Raw genomic sequence first — 15,270 nt, forward strand, 5'->3', positions numbered from 1 at the left:
CTTTATGTTTGAATTGTGTTGGCAATGCTATAGCCATGGTGAAGCCGTAAGGTGGTAACAACGAGCGCACATACACACACAAACTCCATGTAATTTGTTTGTGTAATTCGTTGGTGGTAATGTCAAAAATACTCTGAGAAATGTTCGTACTGTCAAAATTCATGAGAAAAGTTGCAATCAGCTTGGCTAATGCTTTCACCTTTAATGACTCCGCCATCAATCAGCTTTGCCAGCATAGTTTGAATTTAATAATCAACATAAACGATTTGATTTCGTTTTGATATGGCAGATAACGTAACGAAATCATTTCGTTAATTTGACGTTCTTAACGTTAATAAGCGAAACGAAATGACTTTGTTTCGTTTATTAACGTTAATTATCGTAACGAAATGATATCGGTACGTTGGTTAAGCATGCCTGAGCAATCACAAGCGATTCGAAACACTACTTCCTGTTTTACCAGTATATGTACATATGCCCTTTTCAAAGTTGAATTCCTGAAAAAATTTCTGTTTCTTGAGCATTCATATACCCAGTCCTAAAAATACCCCCTGCTAAAGAGAGCTGACGGAAACTCCAACACATTAACAGAATTTTTGACAACACTAATACACTCGCATACATTTTTCCTTTTATTCGTATGGAAAACCATGGTGTGTATGTGTATGCATACACGTATACACCATGTTTACATCAGGTTTGTCATGTCGCTTCTAACAACCTGAGAGAAACTTTGCTTTACGCTGTGGTGTAAATTTCCATCAGCCATATCTCTCAATTCATGCCTCAAATGGCTGACAGCTGTCTAGCAGGGCCGTTATTCAGCCCTATTCTGCATTTCGACTTGGATTGGAATTTTTTCGATTTGGCAATTTTGGTATTCTGTGTTCCAATCTCTTTCGATCCAACTTCGAATCGTTCGATTTTTTGTATTCTGCATTTCGATCGTAGTTCCGTTTTTCTAAGTTGCAAATTAGTTGGCGGAAAAATATTTTCTTTTTATTTTTTTATTAATTTATAACAGAATTTTAACAAAAATGTAAGTAAAACTTGTTAAGAAACGTAGAAGGCTTGATGACGATTGTTTTTTATATATTTCCAGGTCAAAAACAACATGTCGATGTCGAGGTCCTTGGACGTATTTGCCCCGCAAAAGTATCTAACACATACTTGAAAGCATCCTTGTTAAGTCGAAAGTTTTTTTTGGACCTAAATAAGAAAATAAGTCATTAAACTTTACCACTTTTAAGTTCAATTTCTTACAATTCGTCACTCATCTCAAATGGATTCCACAAAGCTCGCAATATTTGCCTTTCCATTCTCGCTTGACAATTTTCGTATGCGTTGCTTTCCAACTCCGTTATATGCCAAAGCAAGCTGCCGGCGTAGAGGAAGGTGAAGCGAAAACGTAAACAATACTTGCGGAAAGAATAAAAAACCCTTATAAAGTATTTTAGGCCAGTGCAATGAAATTAGCATCCTTAAAATTCAGAAAATGTCAACTATATTCGTGCAGGAATCCCTTTTAACAAAACTTGGTGGCCACGGCAGGGAATTGGCCAAAAGAACGACAAAAACACACTTACAATTATGAAAGCACTTCACTCAAAAAAATATAAAACTGCGGAAATATATTCTATTGCTTTTTTTTGTACAAAATGGCGTGGATAATAAAATATAACCGTTTTTCAGTGTTTTTTACAAATTTTCTTTAATTTATTTTGTTCCAATGTTTACACATTCCGTACCAACAGCTGATTTCGAAAAATCATTTGCTCTTCCTCTTCTCTTTACGATTCCGTCGTAATGCAGAATACCAAACTTCGATTGAAGCGGAGCGTAGAACGGGAACGTAATCGAAATGCAGAATAGGGGTGATTAAACTATCAAACGAAAAATATCGATATCGATTCACAAAGTATCGTTAAGCCTTATATAATGTCCACACAGCACCTATTTAAAGGGCGAATTAATGGTGACTTATAACCATAAAGCCATAACCAGATAAAACAGCTGATCACACCTACCTTTTGGAAATCAATGTAATCGAGTTAGCGTTATGGTATGGTACCATTAATCGATTACATTGATTTCCATAAGGTAGGTTCGATCAGCTGTTTTATCTGGTTATGGCATTATGGTTATAAGTCACCATTAATACGCCCTTAAGGCTCGAAATATTCACTACTTTGTTCGTTGCAATATTATTGCTGACTGCACTGCAACTCTCATGCAATTTCTTTTACCCAATGACATCATTTACTCGAAAGTTTCTTAACAGCGTGTTTGATTTAGCCTTTCTGTCAGTTTTCGATAAAAATTAAAGATATAATCGAGTTTAGCTTAGTTTATGCCAGGGTTCTGAATGAATATCTTCGAGATTGAGATAGTTCGCTCCCAAATTTGTTTATGGAATTTCATGTATTTCAAGGCGGAACGACAAAAGGGAAAGTGAATTACAAAAAAAAAAAATCGCGGGTTGGGATGGAAAATGCCTAGTGCACTATGATAGCTGCCGTCGCAGCATCCGTGCGTCCGTGGACTAAAAACCACCCTGTCGTCTACCCCGCGACCACTTTTGCAGCACTTCAGGATGGTGTTCCATATTAAGTTAAGAGCCTTCTGTTATTCCCGCGTGCAGGTTCCGCTTTTTGTTCTGAGTGTTGTTGCTACAAAGTTGCAGACCATTCTTCTAAGACTACTCATTCCTGGACCTGGCTCCTTCGCGAGCATTTCAAGAAAGTGTGTTCAGCATCGTCGTAGTCTGCATCGCCGTAAACGCACTTAGAATCTTCGGCCTTTTTTATTCTCTACAGGTATTTTTCGAAGTACCTAAGTCCAGTGGGTATTTAGGTAACGTGGTATTTTACCTCACCAAAGCTTCTGGTGCTTCATGCTTCAACATCTGTGATAAGTTTCACTGTCCATCTGCCTCGTTGTTAATTTTTCGATCTTTTTTGCCACAGCCTTAACATTTCTTCCCTTTCATCTATACGTTATATCATTGTTAGCAAAGATATAACAACTTTCAAGCGCTTTTTTGCCTTCAATTACCTTTTTCCTTCAGGGATAATAGATTATACCGGTAATCACTTGTACGGCTAGTGCGACGAGCAGACACTACTCTCAGAGCTATTTTTAGATGTACAAATGTTAGAAGCTTGCACCGATTCTCCATCTAACGTGTGTTTGCCCACATTTCAGCGGCATACAGTAACGTGGATATAGTGATGTCTATCAGAAGCTTCCTTTTGCTTTCTGTTAAAACTCAAACGCTTTGTACTACCTTTTTCTAAAGATTTTTTAGCAAACGTACACAAGGGAGCCCTGGTTTTGCCAAAAAATGCGCGCTCCATGGTATAAGAATGGAAGACTTACTTCTACTTGCGCCTAAAGTGCATTTTCCAGACCCGAAGCCATGTTGCCTAGATGATAGTCCTCCAGATTGTTTTATAGCATCTGGGATACAACGTTTTAGGAGCCTTTCAAAAAGTTTTCCGAGTTGCCGACATTTATCAGAAAGTTATGTCAGACAGGAGTTCCATAATTCCTCTATAGTATATAAACATGAAAACTTTGGATTGTTCGGCAAGCACTCTATCTCCATGCGTCAGAGGGGGGCTGCGTTAATATTTATTATGGATGATATTTAATAATTAACCAATGTTGTGAACATCATAATTCATATTTCTAAATATACATACATACATATGCTATTTTAGATAATGATAAAAAATTGTAGACAAATGGAGTTCATTCGGTGTAATATGTTATTTAAATTGTATGGAAGCAATAACGGAATGCAGTAAATATTTAAGTGAGTAGTGAAAACTATAATTATTTAGTTATTGATCTTAGAGAAATATTACAAAGTTTACAAACGGCGATGGTTACTTGAACATGTTTCTGAATTTCACTTCTTCATCAACTAGCCTTTGAGCTGAGTATAGAACTCGAAATCGCCAACATTCATACTTTATACTAGTGTAAAGGCAGATGCCTTTATCCACTCAGCTATATGAATGGCCCGTTGCTCGCTTTGCAATTGGTCTCTAAGTATTGCCTTTTTGTTGCTGTTCCTTTATACACCATTAGGTACATACTAATTCTATGTGCTATTTGATGCTAATTGTGTGGAATATTTATAGGCGCGCGCATCTGCTTTTATACTAGTATAAAGTATGAATGTTGGAGATTTCGAGTTCAATACGCAACTCCCGAAAAGCTAGCTGCTGAAGAAGTGAAATTGAGAAACATATCCTAGTAACCATCACCACTTGTAAACTTTGTAATTATTCTCTAATATCATTAACATGTCTCGCTAATTAAATACAGATATAATTATTTAGTTTTCTTTTACATCATTTCCCGAAAATGTATTTTTGTGAGGCTTTTTTAAGTGATACATAATTGTATTATTCAAATAAAATTTTTTATAATATATATAAATTTTATGTGTGATAAATTATACAATATTGTTTATATTGCTGTCGTTAATGTCAATGTTGAATATTAAATAAAAAAAAATGTATTTGTAAGTTCGAAAATTGTTGCTTGTTTTTATTTTATAATGATTTATGTATAAGTGTTATTATGCATAGTAGTAATATATAAAAACATACATACATATAGTTCCATGTTAATTAATTGTACTCAAATCGTCAATACGTGAAATAAAATTTTGAATAATTACATTTTATTTAATAAAAATGTAAATTAAGAGTTCAATTACAGAAAAATATGTTATCTTCGAAACATGATAAGATTATAATATGCATTAAAAAATAAATAACATTAAGCAAATTAAGAAAATGTTTCAATTGTTTCGGTTTTTCTAAAGTCGATAATTCTCAAAAATAAAATAAAATAAATAAATGAAGTACACATGTAAACCTGCCAACTTCCGAAGAGCGAATTAGCGCCTGAGTCGTGAATCTTGCTAATATATCTCGAAAGGGAATTAAAGTATATTAGATCACGTTTACACATGTATTAATCTATAACAAATCAACAACAACACATGCCCCATAACACGCTAGAGCAATATTGTCACCATACGGGACATCCCAGCAAATAACTCCTCGATCAAGCCCCAACTCTTTCTCTGCCGAAGTTCGGCGCTTCAAAGAAGAAGGCTCAGATTTCTGAGCTCACGGTTCTTCGACAGCCTGGCAGAGGTTGGAGGTCTCGTTTTTTCTTGGGTTCATCAGGGAAATCAAGTGGTTCGTTGAGTACCACTAGGTGAGAATGGGGTTAACCGAATGTGCCGCCACCCTGCACTTACTGAGAGCACTCACAATGGACAAAAATGTCTCCGAGTGGAACTGTGGGTTATACCCCGCACGCCCTTTTAACCTAACCTAACCTAACCTAGCCCCGCCTCTTAGAGAGATAATAAAATATCTCCGTAAGCACTATGATGAGATCCGGCACATGCATACGCGGCCGTTTCATGCAGATATACATAACGAGACCCTTAGCCTAATCCACACAAAATCAGTAAACAACTTTACTAGATCGCTCCCGTTGATCCCCGTTATTAATCTACACTATCCAATCTTTGCAGAAGAAGAAAGCACACTATCAAGGGTTACGAGTCAATCTAGCCCGACTTCGTTCTGGATACTGTTACAAGTTAAACTCCCGCTTGTCCAAAATCAACCCTGACATACATAATGTATGTGCTGCATGCAATGTGTCCCCACATGACACCACCCATCAATTCCATTGTAATGTGGAACCTACGCCTCTAACAACTACATCCCTATGGTCCAACTCTGTCGAAACTGATAGTTTTCTTCGACTCCAGTTATGCGGCAGTTACTCACGAACGTACGTACCAAAAACGTGTCAGCTGACACGACCTATCTTATGAGTGTGCAATGTAAACGAAAACTCACCGACGTGCAACGCCCGTACGTACGTAGCCCGGAACGTAGAAATCAAAACAATTTTGATTTTTTCCGTAAGAACGTGTCAGCTGATCGCTCTCTCACTAGACATAGTTGCCTAGTAAACTTTTGTACGCTAATTTTTGACCGTTTGCAGTTTTATGCAAAAACACCTAATTCAATTTTGAAAAATTGTGAAAATAATTCCAAATAATTATGTAAAAGTGCAGATCATAAATATGTAATCTATTTATACTTATTTAATATTAATTCCAGCCTTTTACAACATCAAAAATTAAATTGGAAAAAGTTGATGTTTCCATAAGCATGCATGCAAAATGGTCAATGGCAACAGTGCTTATCTGTAAACAATACACACACAAATATGTTATGTACATGTACACAGACGCACACATTGATTCCTACGGGCTTGAGTCCGTACGTACGGCACACGTCGGTGGGTAATTGCCGCTTTAGAAGACTATGATAACAATTTGTGAGTGGGCGCGAAAGACTGTTAACACAACAATAACAACAAGTAAGGAAGGCTAAGTTCGGGTGTAACCGAACATTACATACTCAGTTGAAAGCTGTTGAGACAAGGTAAGGGAAATCACCATGTTGTAAAAGGAACCTAGGGTAACCCTGGAATGTGTTTGTATGACATGTGTATCAAATGGAAGGTATTAAAGAGTATTTTAAGAGGAAGTGGGCCATAGATCTATAGATGGACACCATTTAGGGATATCGCCATAAAGGTGGACCAGGCCTGACTCGAGAATTTGTTTGTACGATATGGGTATCAAATGAAATGTGTTAATGATAATTTTAAAAGGGAGTGGGCAAAAGTTCTATAGGTGGACGTCTTTTCGAGATATCGCCATAAAGGTGGACCAGGGGTGACTCTAGAATTTATTTTGTCCGATATGGGTATCAAATAAAAGGTATTAATTAGTATTTTAAAAGAGCGTGGGCCTAAGTTCTATAGATGTACGCCTTTTCGAGATATCGCCATAAAGATGGACCAGGGGTGACTCTAGAATTTGTTTGTACGATATAGGTATCAAATGAAAGGTGTTAATGAGTATTTTAAAAGGGAGTGGGCCTTAGTTCTATAGGTGGATGCCCTTTCGAGATATCGCCATAAAGGTGGGCCAGGGGTGACTCTAGAATTTTTGTGTACGATATGGGTATCAAATGAAAGGTGTTAATGAGTATTTTAAAGGGTGTGGGCCTTAGTTCTATAGGTGGACTCCTTTTCGAGATATCGCCATAAAGGTGGACCAGGGGTGACTCTAGAATTTGTTTGTACGATATGGGTATCAAATGAAAGGTGTTAATGAGTATTTTAAAGGGTGTGGGCCTTAGTTCTATAGGTGGACGCCTTTTCGAGATATCGCCATAAAGGTGGACCAGGGGTGACTCTAGAATTTTTTTGTACGATATGGGTATCAAATGAAACGTGTTAATGAGTATTTTAAAAAGGAGTGGGCCTTAGTTCTATATGTGGGCGCCTTTTCGAGATATCGCCATAAACGTGGACCAGGGGTGACTTTAGAATGTGTTTGTACGATATCGGTATCAAATTAAAGGTATTAATGAGGATTTTAAAAGGGAGTGGCCCTTAGTTGTATATGTGAAGGCGTTTTCGAGATATCTACCAAAATGTGGACCAGGTGATCCAGAACATCATCTGTCGGGTACCGCTAATTTATTTATATATGTAATACCACGTACAGTATTCCTTCCAAGATTCCAAGGGCTTTTGATTTCGCCCTGCAAAACTTTTTCATTTTCTTCTACTTAATATGGTAGGTGTCACACCCATTTTACCAAGTTTTTTTCTAAAGTTATATTTTGCGTCAATAGACCAATACAATTACCATGTTTCATTCCTTTTTTCGTATTTGGTATATAATTACGGCATTTTTTTCATTTTTCGTAATTTTCGATATCGAAAAAGTGGGCGTGGTCATAGTCGGATTTCGGCCATTTTTTACACCAATACAAAGTGAGTTCAGATAAGTACGTGAACTGAGTTTAGTAAAGATATATCGATTTTTGCTCAAGTTATCGTGTTAACGGCCGAGCGGAAGGACAGACGGTCGACTGTGTATAAAAACTGGGCGTGGCTTCAACCGATTTCGCCCTTTTTCACACAAAACAGTTATCGTCCTAGGAGCTAAGCCTCTACCAAATTTCACAAGGAGTGGTTAATTTTTGTTGGACTTATGGCATTAAAAGCATCCTAGACAAATTAAATGAAAAAGGGCGGAGCCGCGCCCATTTTGAAATTTTCTTTTATTTTTGTATTTTGTTGCACCATATCATTACTGGAGTTGAATGTTGGCATAATTTACTTATATACTGTAAAGATATTAACTTTTCTTTTAAAATTTGAATTAAAAAAAAATTTTTTTTAAAAGTGGGCGTGGTCGTTCTCCGATTTTGCTAATTTTTATAAGCATACATTAAGTAATAAGAGTAACGTTCCTGCCAAATTTCATCATGATATCTTCAACGGCTGCCAAATTACAGTTTGCAAAACTTCTAAATTACCTTCATTTAAAAGTGGGCGGTGCCACGCCCATTGTCCAAAATTTTACTAGTTTTCTATTCTGCGTCATAAGCTCAACTCACCTACCAAGTTTCATCGCTTAATGCGTATTTGGTAATGAATTATCGCACTTTTTCGATTTTTCGAAATTTTCGATATCGAAAAAGTGGGCGTGGTTATTGTCCGATATCGTTCATTTTAAACAGCGACCTGAGATGAGTGCCCAGGAACCTACATACCAAATTTCATCAAGATACCTCAAAATTTACTCAAGTTATCGTGTTAACGGACAGACGGACGGACGGACGGACATGGCTCAATCGAATTTTTTTTTCGATACTGATGATTTTGATATATGGAAGTCTATATCTATCTCGATTCCTTTATACCTGTACAACCAACCGTTATGCAATCAAAGTTAATATATTCTGTGAGCTCTGCTCAACTGAGTATAATAACCCTACAGTCCGTTCTAGGTCTAGAAAAAAGTCGACATCTTTAAAATGTTTATATAATTATAATTAACGATTATATGGGAAATCTGGTTATTTAATTACCGGTGTTAAATACGAAAATATTATCTCGTTATATAAGTAAACTAGGTCTTAAAAAGTAATTTTGCTTTCTTGTTGTTGCTGTTGTTGTAGTGATAAGGACACTCCCCGAAGGCCTTGGCGAGTGTTATCGATGTTGATGGTCCATTGCGCAATGCAGATCCGGTACGTTCCGGTATCAAGCCCGACCATCTCGGGAACGATTTGTTATGACCACATACGATCTTCTAGGCCATACCGCCCTCCCACCCCCTAGATCCATATGGAACTTTTGGTCGCCATAACCTCAGCTGTCAAAGAAACAGGATTCGCCACGGATAGGTTAGGTTGAAAATTAGGTTGGAGAAGCTATATATTGCGCTGGCCCCCTTGAAAGGGTTGCGCTACACAACCCCTTGAATCTATTTGGTATTTAAGTCGCCTCTTACGACAGGCATACCAACCGCGAGTATATTCTAACCCCTGCTATCTTGAAGGCGATTAGTAATATTTTAAATTTTGTTGATTTTTGTCATAGAATTTCGCTAAATGTTTCAATTTACAATATCTTGCAAAAACCTATTTTGTCAGGGGTGCACGTGACAAATTTTCTTATGAACTGATTGTTCTTTATCAGTGCGGGCTATCGCCTATATATCCACTGTACGCCAAACCCTGGAAAGAGCACGTTAGAATAGAATCTCTGCGCTTCACTTCCTCGTTTATTTTCACGATTTCGACTTGACCACAAATCTTAAACGGCCTTACATATTAATATTAAGCACCATCACTCACTATATGGTGCCGAAGCCAAGACACTGATAACGTTAGATGAGACGACTCTGGGAATAATCACAAAAAATAAGTTCTTGGAAATGCTTTAGTACCGCCACGCGCTATTCAAATGGATGCAGATGCTCCTGTTTATAATTCCGGACATGCCCACTCTGTTGAAATTACAACGATCTGAAATCCATTGGATCTTTAAATTGTCGTCTGATGCATTGTTGAGCACCTCAAAACGCTTAAAGGTTAAGGGCCAAGTAAGCATGTATGCAGGTAAGTACTTCTATGATTATTTTTCTTTCACCAAATCGAAATAGGCGGCCACCGTGGTTTGGTGGTAGCGTGCTCCGCCTCCCACACCTAGGTCTTGAATTCTAGTCTCGGGCAAAGTAACATGGAAAATGTAGATACAAGATTTTTCAATTAGAAAAGTCTTTCTAAGCGTGATCGCCCCTCGGCAGTGATTTGCAAGCACTCCAACTGTATTTCTGCCATAAAAAGCTTCTCAGTGAAAAAGTATCTGCCTTGCAGATGCCGTTTGGAGTCGGCATAATTCATATAGGTCCTGTTCCACCAATTTGTAGGAAAAATTAGAAGGAGTACGACACAAATTGTAAGAGAAGCTCGGCCTGAAATCACTTCGGAAGTTTGCGCCAAGTATTTATTTTTGAAATCGAAAAATATATGTACATTAGATCGTATCACTAAAATACTTCTTATTGCATACGAATGGATATTGTCTCCTACTGTATCCCTATGATCCGGAGGTCTATGAATGGCCGTCTCCGTAGATTTTTCTGACTGAGAAGTAAACTTAGTAGCATACAACGGGAGTTTTTTAGGTTGACCTCACAAATATGCTGATTCCAAATTTTCTCCATACCATTAAGGAAAGCCAAACGGAGGCTAATTGGTCGATACGACGGGGTAGTTGATCGGTTTTTCCTGGCTTTGGTACGAATACTACTTTAAGCCCTGTCCATTTGTTTGGAATGTAACCGAGCAGTAGAGATACCTTATATAGGTTGGATAAAGAAGGGAGCATAAACCATAAAGGTTGATACCCTGCTGTGACAGACAAAGATAGACCCTATCCGGTTGCGGCGACTTGAATGGGGTCAACGTCGACAAAACCCATGGCACTCGCTTTACAGTGGTGCGCTTTGTTGCTAGGGTTTTTTCTCTACCACTAATAGTGGACAAGATTCCAATTATGTGAGAGTGTCGATAGCCTGTTATGTAGTCCGAATAGTGAGTTTTAGGACCTTACATGTATCGTCCAGCTGTTGGGAGTAGCTACCAGTTTTAGGAGTTGTTGAGCTACAAAAGGACATACTCAAAAGTTTTATCTTAAGACCACTTGCAGAACGGCAAGTTAAGTTTTTAACGCACAGTTAACCTGACTTGCGGTATACTGTGCTGATCCGGAAATAAACCGATCCTACAAGCTGACAGATGAGAAACACTGGAAAATAAAAACTTAAACTGCAGCCGTGTTCACTTTTATATTGACAGCCAGCCAGAATCAGTACAGGGAGGAGCATTCATATATCATTGGATCCCATAGCATATGGGAATAGATGGGAATGGAAAAGCAGATGAACTAGCTAAAAATCTTGAAGTTTAATCTTGCTCCTCAGACGTCCCAATTAGATTGGGCGACCAAGCGGAAAAGGCGTGGGTTCATGCGCGGGGCTATAAAGTGTCGAAGATTATGTGTAGGTCTTACAACCTTAGACTAACAAAGTTGCTTCTATCATTTAAAAGAGAGGACTGTAGACTCATGACGGGTATTCTGACCGGACACTGCCTTCTGACGTCACATGCCTTTAAATTAGTCTTGGTTAGTGATAGCAGATGTAGGAAGTGCGGTTTGGAGGAGGAAATGATCGTGCACGTTTTGTGCTCGTACCCTGCGCTTGCCAGGCTAAGACTCCAGCTAATAGAAGTGATATAGCTGCCAGATCTGGAAGCAGCAAGTGGCATAAGTTCTAGAAAGCTTCTAGTATTTGCCAAAAGGACGGAGTTATTTTATAACATAGGTCCTGGTTTTTGATAGGGTTTTTCAGTTTGGTCGTTAAAATAAACTTCTGGAAACACTACGGACTCATTGTCTATGTGAGGTCCACATGGACCGGCCATTTCAACCTAACTTAACCTGAAGAACAAAATTTGATGAAAAATTGACACTGCTATTTTTCTGTTCGCTGCTGTATATATAGGAAATTGTAGCAAATTTAATTACGATATCTGAAGTTTTGTTCACGTTATGTCCTGCAAACGGGGGCGACAGACAAACGAGCCGCTCAATTCACTTCATACCTAGATAATTTAGATACATATGTATATCGAAGTCTGCAATTGAAAAGTAAAATCCTCTCTAGACGAACAAAAATCACGCTCTACAAATCGCTCCTCATAGTACCTGTTCTTATGTATGGTTCGGAATCATGAACGGTGTAGAGACAGGATACTGACGATGGAGTATTTGAGAGAAGTTCTCTAGAAGATTTATGGTCCTGTCCGTAATGCCGACGGCAAGTATCGAAAGAAGTATAATGCTAAGCTTTACGCAGATCAGAAGTATTGCAGGGAATAAAAATGCAAAAGCTTCGCTGGCTTAGTGATGTTGTGCGAATGGGCGAAGACGCTCCGGCCAAAGAAATATTACAATTGATACCGCAGGTTGGTGGCAGACCTCCTCTGAGTTGGGAGAGGCAGGTGGAGGAAGACTTAACCTCCCTTGGCGCTCCCAATTGGCTACAGTTATCGTGAAATAGAGATAGTTGTCGTGACTCGTTACGAACCGGTCAAAATCGCTTAGACGGTTGAGCGTTAATTAATGATGATGATGATGATATCAATTGCCATTATTCATTCATGCTATTACAAATAGCGAAAATAGTATTAGAACAGGGATCGACTGCTAATACGCGTCCAAAAATATCGAGAGACGCGTATTGACCTCGACAACAATAATCCGAAGACGGAAAATAAAAATTTTAACTCGTTCAAAAGATATTAACGAAAAACCGAAAAATTACCCCAGTTCCCTCACAAACCGGGGATGGGATCCATAGTATTTTTGCGCAGAACACATTTCTGCGTTGGCTGCCTTCGGCAGCGCTTTTAAAAAATTACCCTGGCCGGTCCACTATTAGGGTGGGATCAAAAGTAAATGCGGTCAAAATTCATTTGTACACAAAATTTTTTTCAGTGCACAACAACCATATGAAAATTGCCAACTTCAACTGCAAATATCTCCCGAACAGAGAGAAAATTTTTCTTTTCTGCCTTCTGATTATTGTTGTCGATGTCAATACGCGTCTTTTGACACCTCTCTCGATATTTTTGGAGGCGATATATTTCGACCCCTGTTCTAGACTATTACCCAATTGCCGTTATGCAAAAAATACGCGATTTCTACCTTGTTGTGGCATAACAACATTTAATACTTTAGCGAAACATTAAACAGTCACCGAATTTTTCAATGGCATTTTGAATATAGTTGGCCATGAAAAAATTGTTTCATTTTAGAAAAAGATATTCGTAAATTCAAAAAGCAAATAAATTTTTTTATTAAAATTCAAAAGCGCTTTAAAAATATAAATAAATATCAAAATTTCGCCAAATTTATCACAAAATTGAATAGATAATAAATAATAATAAGCGGAATTAGAAGAGATCCATATTTGAGAATTGAGCACGAGCAAACGGAAAAAGATTTTTGTGCAGTTTCTTTGGTGTTGTTGTTTTGAGCGTTCTTTCCTGTATTGTGTTTTAAATAATTTTTACAAAAACAAAAGGAGTTGTGAAATAATAGTTTCATAAATAGAAAAACTGAAATCAAATAAAAAATTGCAAATTTTTATTTTCAAAAACGTCATCATTAACTCTGTTGTTAAACTTTTTGAAAACCTCTATTCTACGACTGCCATAAATTTTTAAGAATTTAACTAAAAAAAAAAAACAACTAAAGAACAGCGCGGACAAAAAGATTTGTTTGCAAAATATTTAAAAATATAAAACAAATTGAAAATTATAATCAATATTTGTGAATCGTGCCGTGATTTATTTGAAGATCAGCGAAAAGAAGATGAATAAGTACGGTAAGTGAACTTTATGAATTGGTTATATTGATTCTGTTTTTTAAGCTGTGAACATTACATAATTACAAATTCAAAATACAAGAATAAAGATTCAAACAAATATGATCTTATGTGGTTGACACTTGGTACGAGCTTCGCAAGATATTTGCAAGTTTTCATGAGTTGTCCTGATATAATTGATGGGTTGTTTTCAAAGAAACAAAGATTCTAGGCAAAACAACCATTAATTTAACCTCAACTTGATCAATGTTGTAAAAGTCTGGAACGTATTATCCTTGATAACTTTGACCTTATATAAATTGAGTAAACTTTCAGGCATAGTAAAGTCGGTATCCAAGGTTGATATCGGTATCATTCGGAACTTTATGGTTGCTACCCAACGATTCTCTAAGTAGCTAGATCTACGTCACCGTTATTTTTGTTGTATGTGGTATCACAACGGACCTTCGTGTTGTCCAAGTGAGTTTTTCTTATCAGGGCAGCTACCACCTTACCTAAAGTCGGCTGCAAAAACGTGACCGCAATTCTGAACTTTACTTCTGTCTTGGAGATTTAGGTATAGAGATCTAAGTTAATCACACATCCAAGAAACTTGTATTAGTTACAATTGAAAATGACATCAATTGGTCAAATTTTTTGGATATCGTCACATAAGTGGGATATTCCGGCTAACAGTTAAAAAACGCCATTTATCAGAATTGGTTTTGAATAACACCCTATCACAGAATTCGGTTAAAGGGCCACCATGCTCCACTTTTTTATTGCATTTATAGCATTTAAGAAAACAAAAAACTAATGGGTAATTCCTTACTTTACCTCGCAACTGACCTCTTCTCTAGATCATTATTAGGCTAGTTGTCAATAACCGGCAAAGTAACAGCAACACCGATACAACTTCCCAAAACCTTCGGGAGTGTATTTACCGCTACAAAACGCATAGAGGGTTTTTGTAAAAAAAAATCGGAGATAGTGTCCTCTTCATACAAGTTCTGATGTGCCTTTCAAAAGGGGTCATAGGATCATATTCCACTTCTGATAAACCTGCTGCGATACAAAGGTTAAGTACGCACGCCGACAAATTTTAAACCCAGAAATTAATTACTTTTCCAACGCTGAATCTGAATCTGGGTTTCGAGATATTTGTACCTGAAATTGCAAAAATTACGCTATTCTGCTATATTCACTAAGCTTTTTAGTCACGAAAACTTTCCTAAAAAAAAAATAACATAATATTTGAATATTTAAATTTGGTTAGAAATCGGTTTAATGCAGCCAAGCAATTACTCTCGGCTTCATTATGGGGAATGCCTCCAGCGCACAGTGTTTCGTGTAGAACAAGCTACATAGCTGGACAAAATTATTTTATGATATTTTCCGTTTCATATGCAGTCATT

General features: G+C 37.4%; 1 protein-coding gene across 18 annotated transcripts in view; it reads left to right on the plus strand.

Annotated features, from left to right (window-relative positions):
* The first annotated feature begins 13,732 nt into the window (after positions 1-13,732).
* Syp (Syncrip) overlaps positions 13,733-15,270 on the plus strand; it is a 329,665-nt gene continuing 328,127 nt past the window's right edge. For 4 of the 18 annotated variants that reach the window (XM_067761459.1, XM_067761466.1, XM_067761464.1 and 1 more), the window contains exon 1: positions 13,734-13,876. In XM_067761459.1, coding sequence (XP_067617560.1) covers positions 13,864-13,876 — 13 coding nt within the window. In that variant the 5' untranslated portion in view covers positions 13,734-13,863. Of the gene's footprint in view, positions 13,877-15,270 lie in introns of all 18 variants that reach the window. The other 14 variants (XM_067761479.1, XM_067761476.1, XM_067761475.1 and 11 more) reach the window with 5 other exon arrangements.

Source organism: Eurosta solidaginis, chromosome 1 (genome assembly GCF_040869045.1).
Source record: "Eurosta solidaginis isolate ZX-2024a chromosome 1, ASM4086904v1, whole genome shotgun sequence".
Classification (NCBI taxonomy): Eukaryota; Metazoa; Arthropoda; class Insecta; order Diptera; family Tephritidae; genus Eurosta; species Eurosta solidaginis.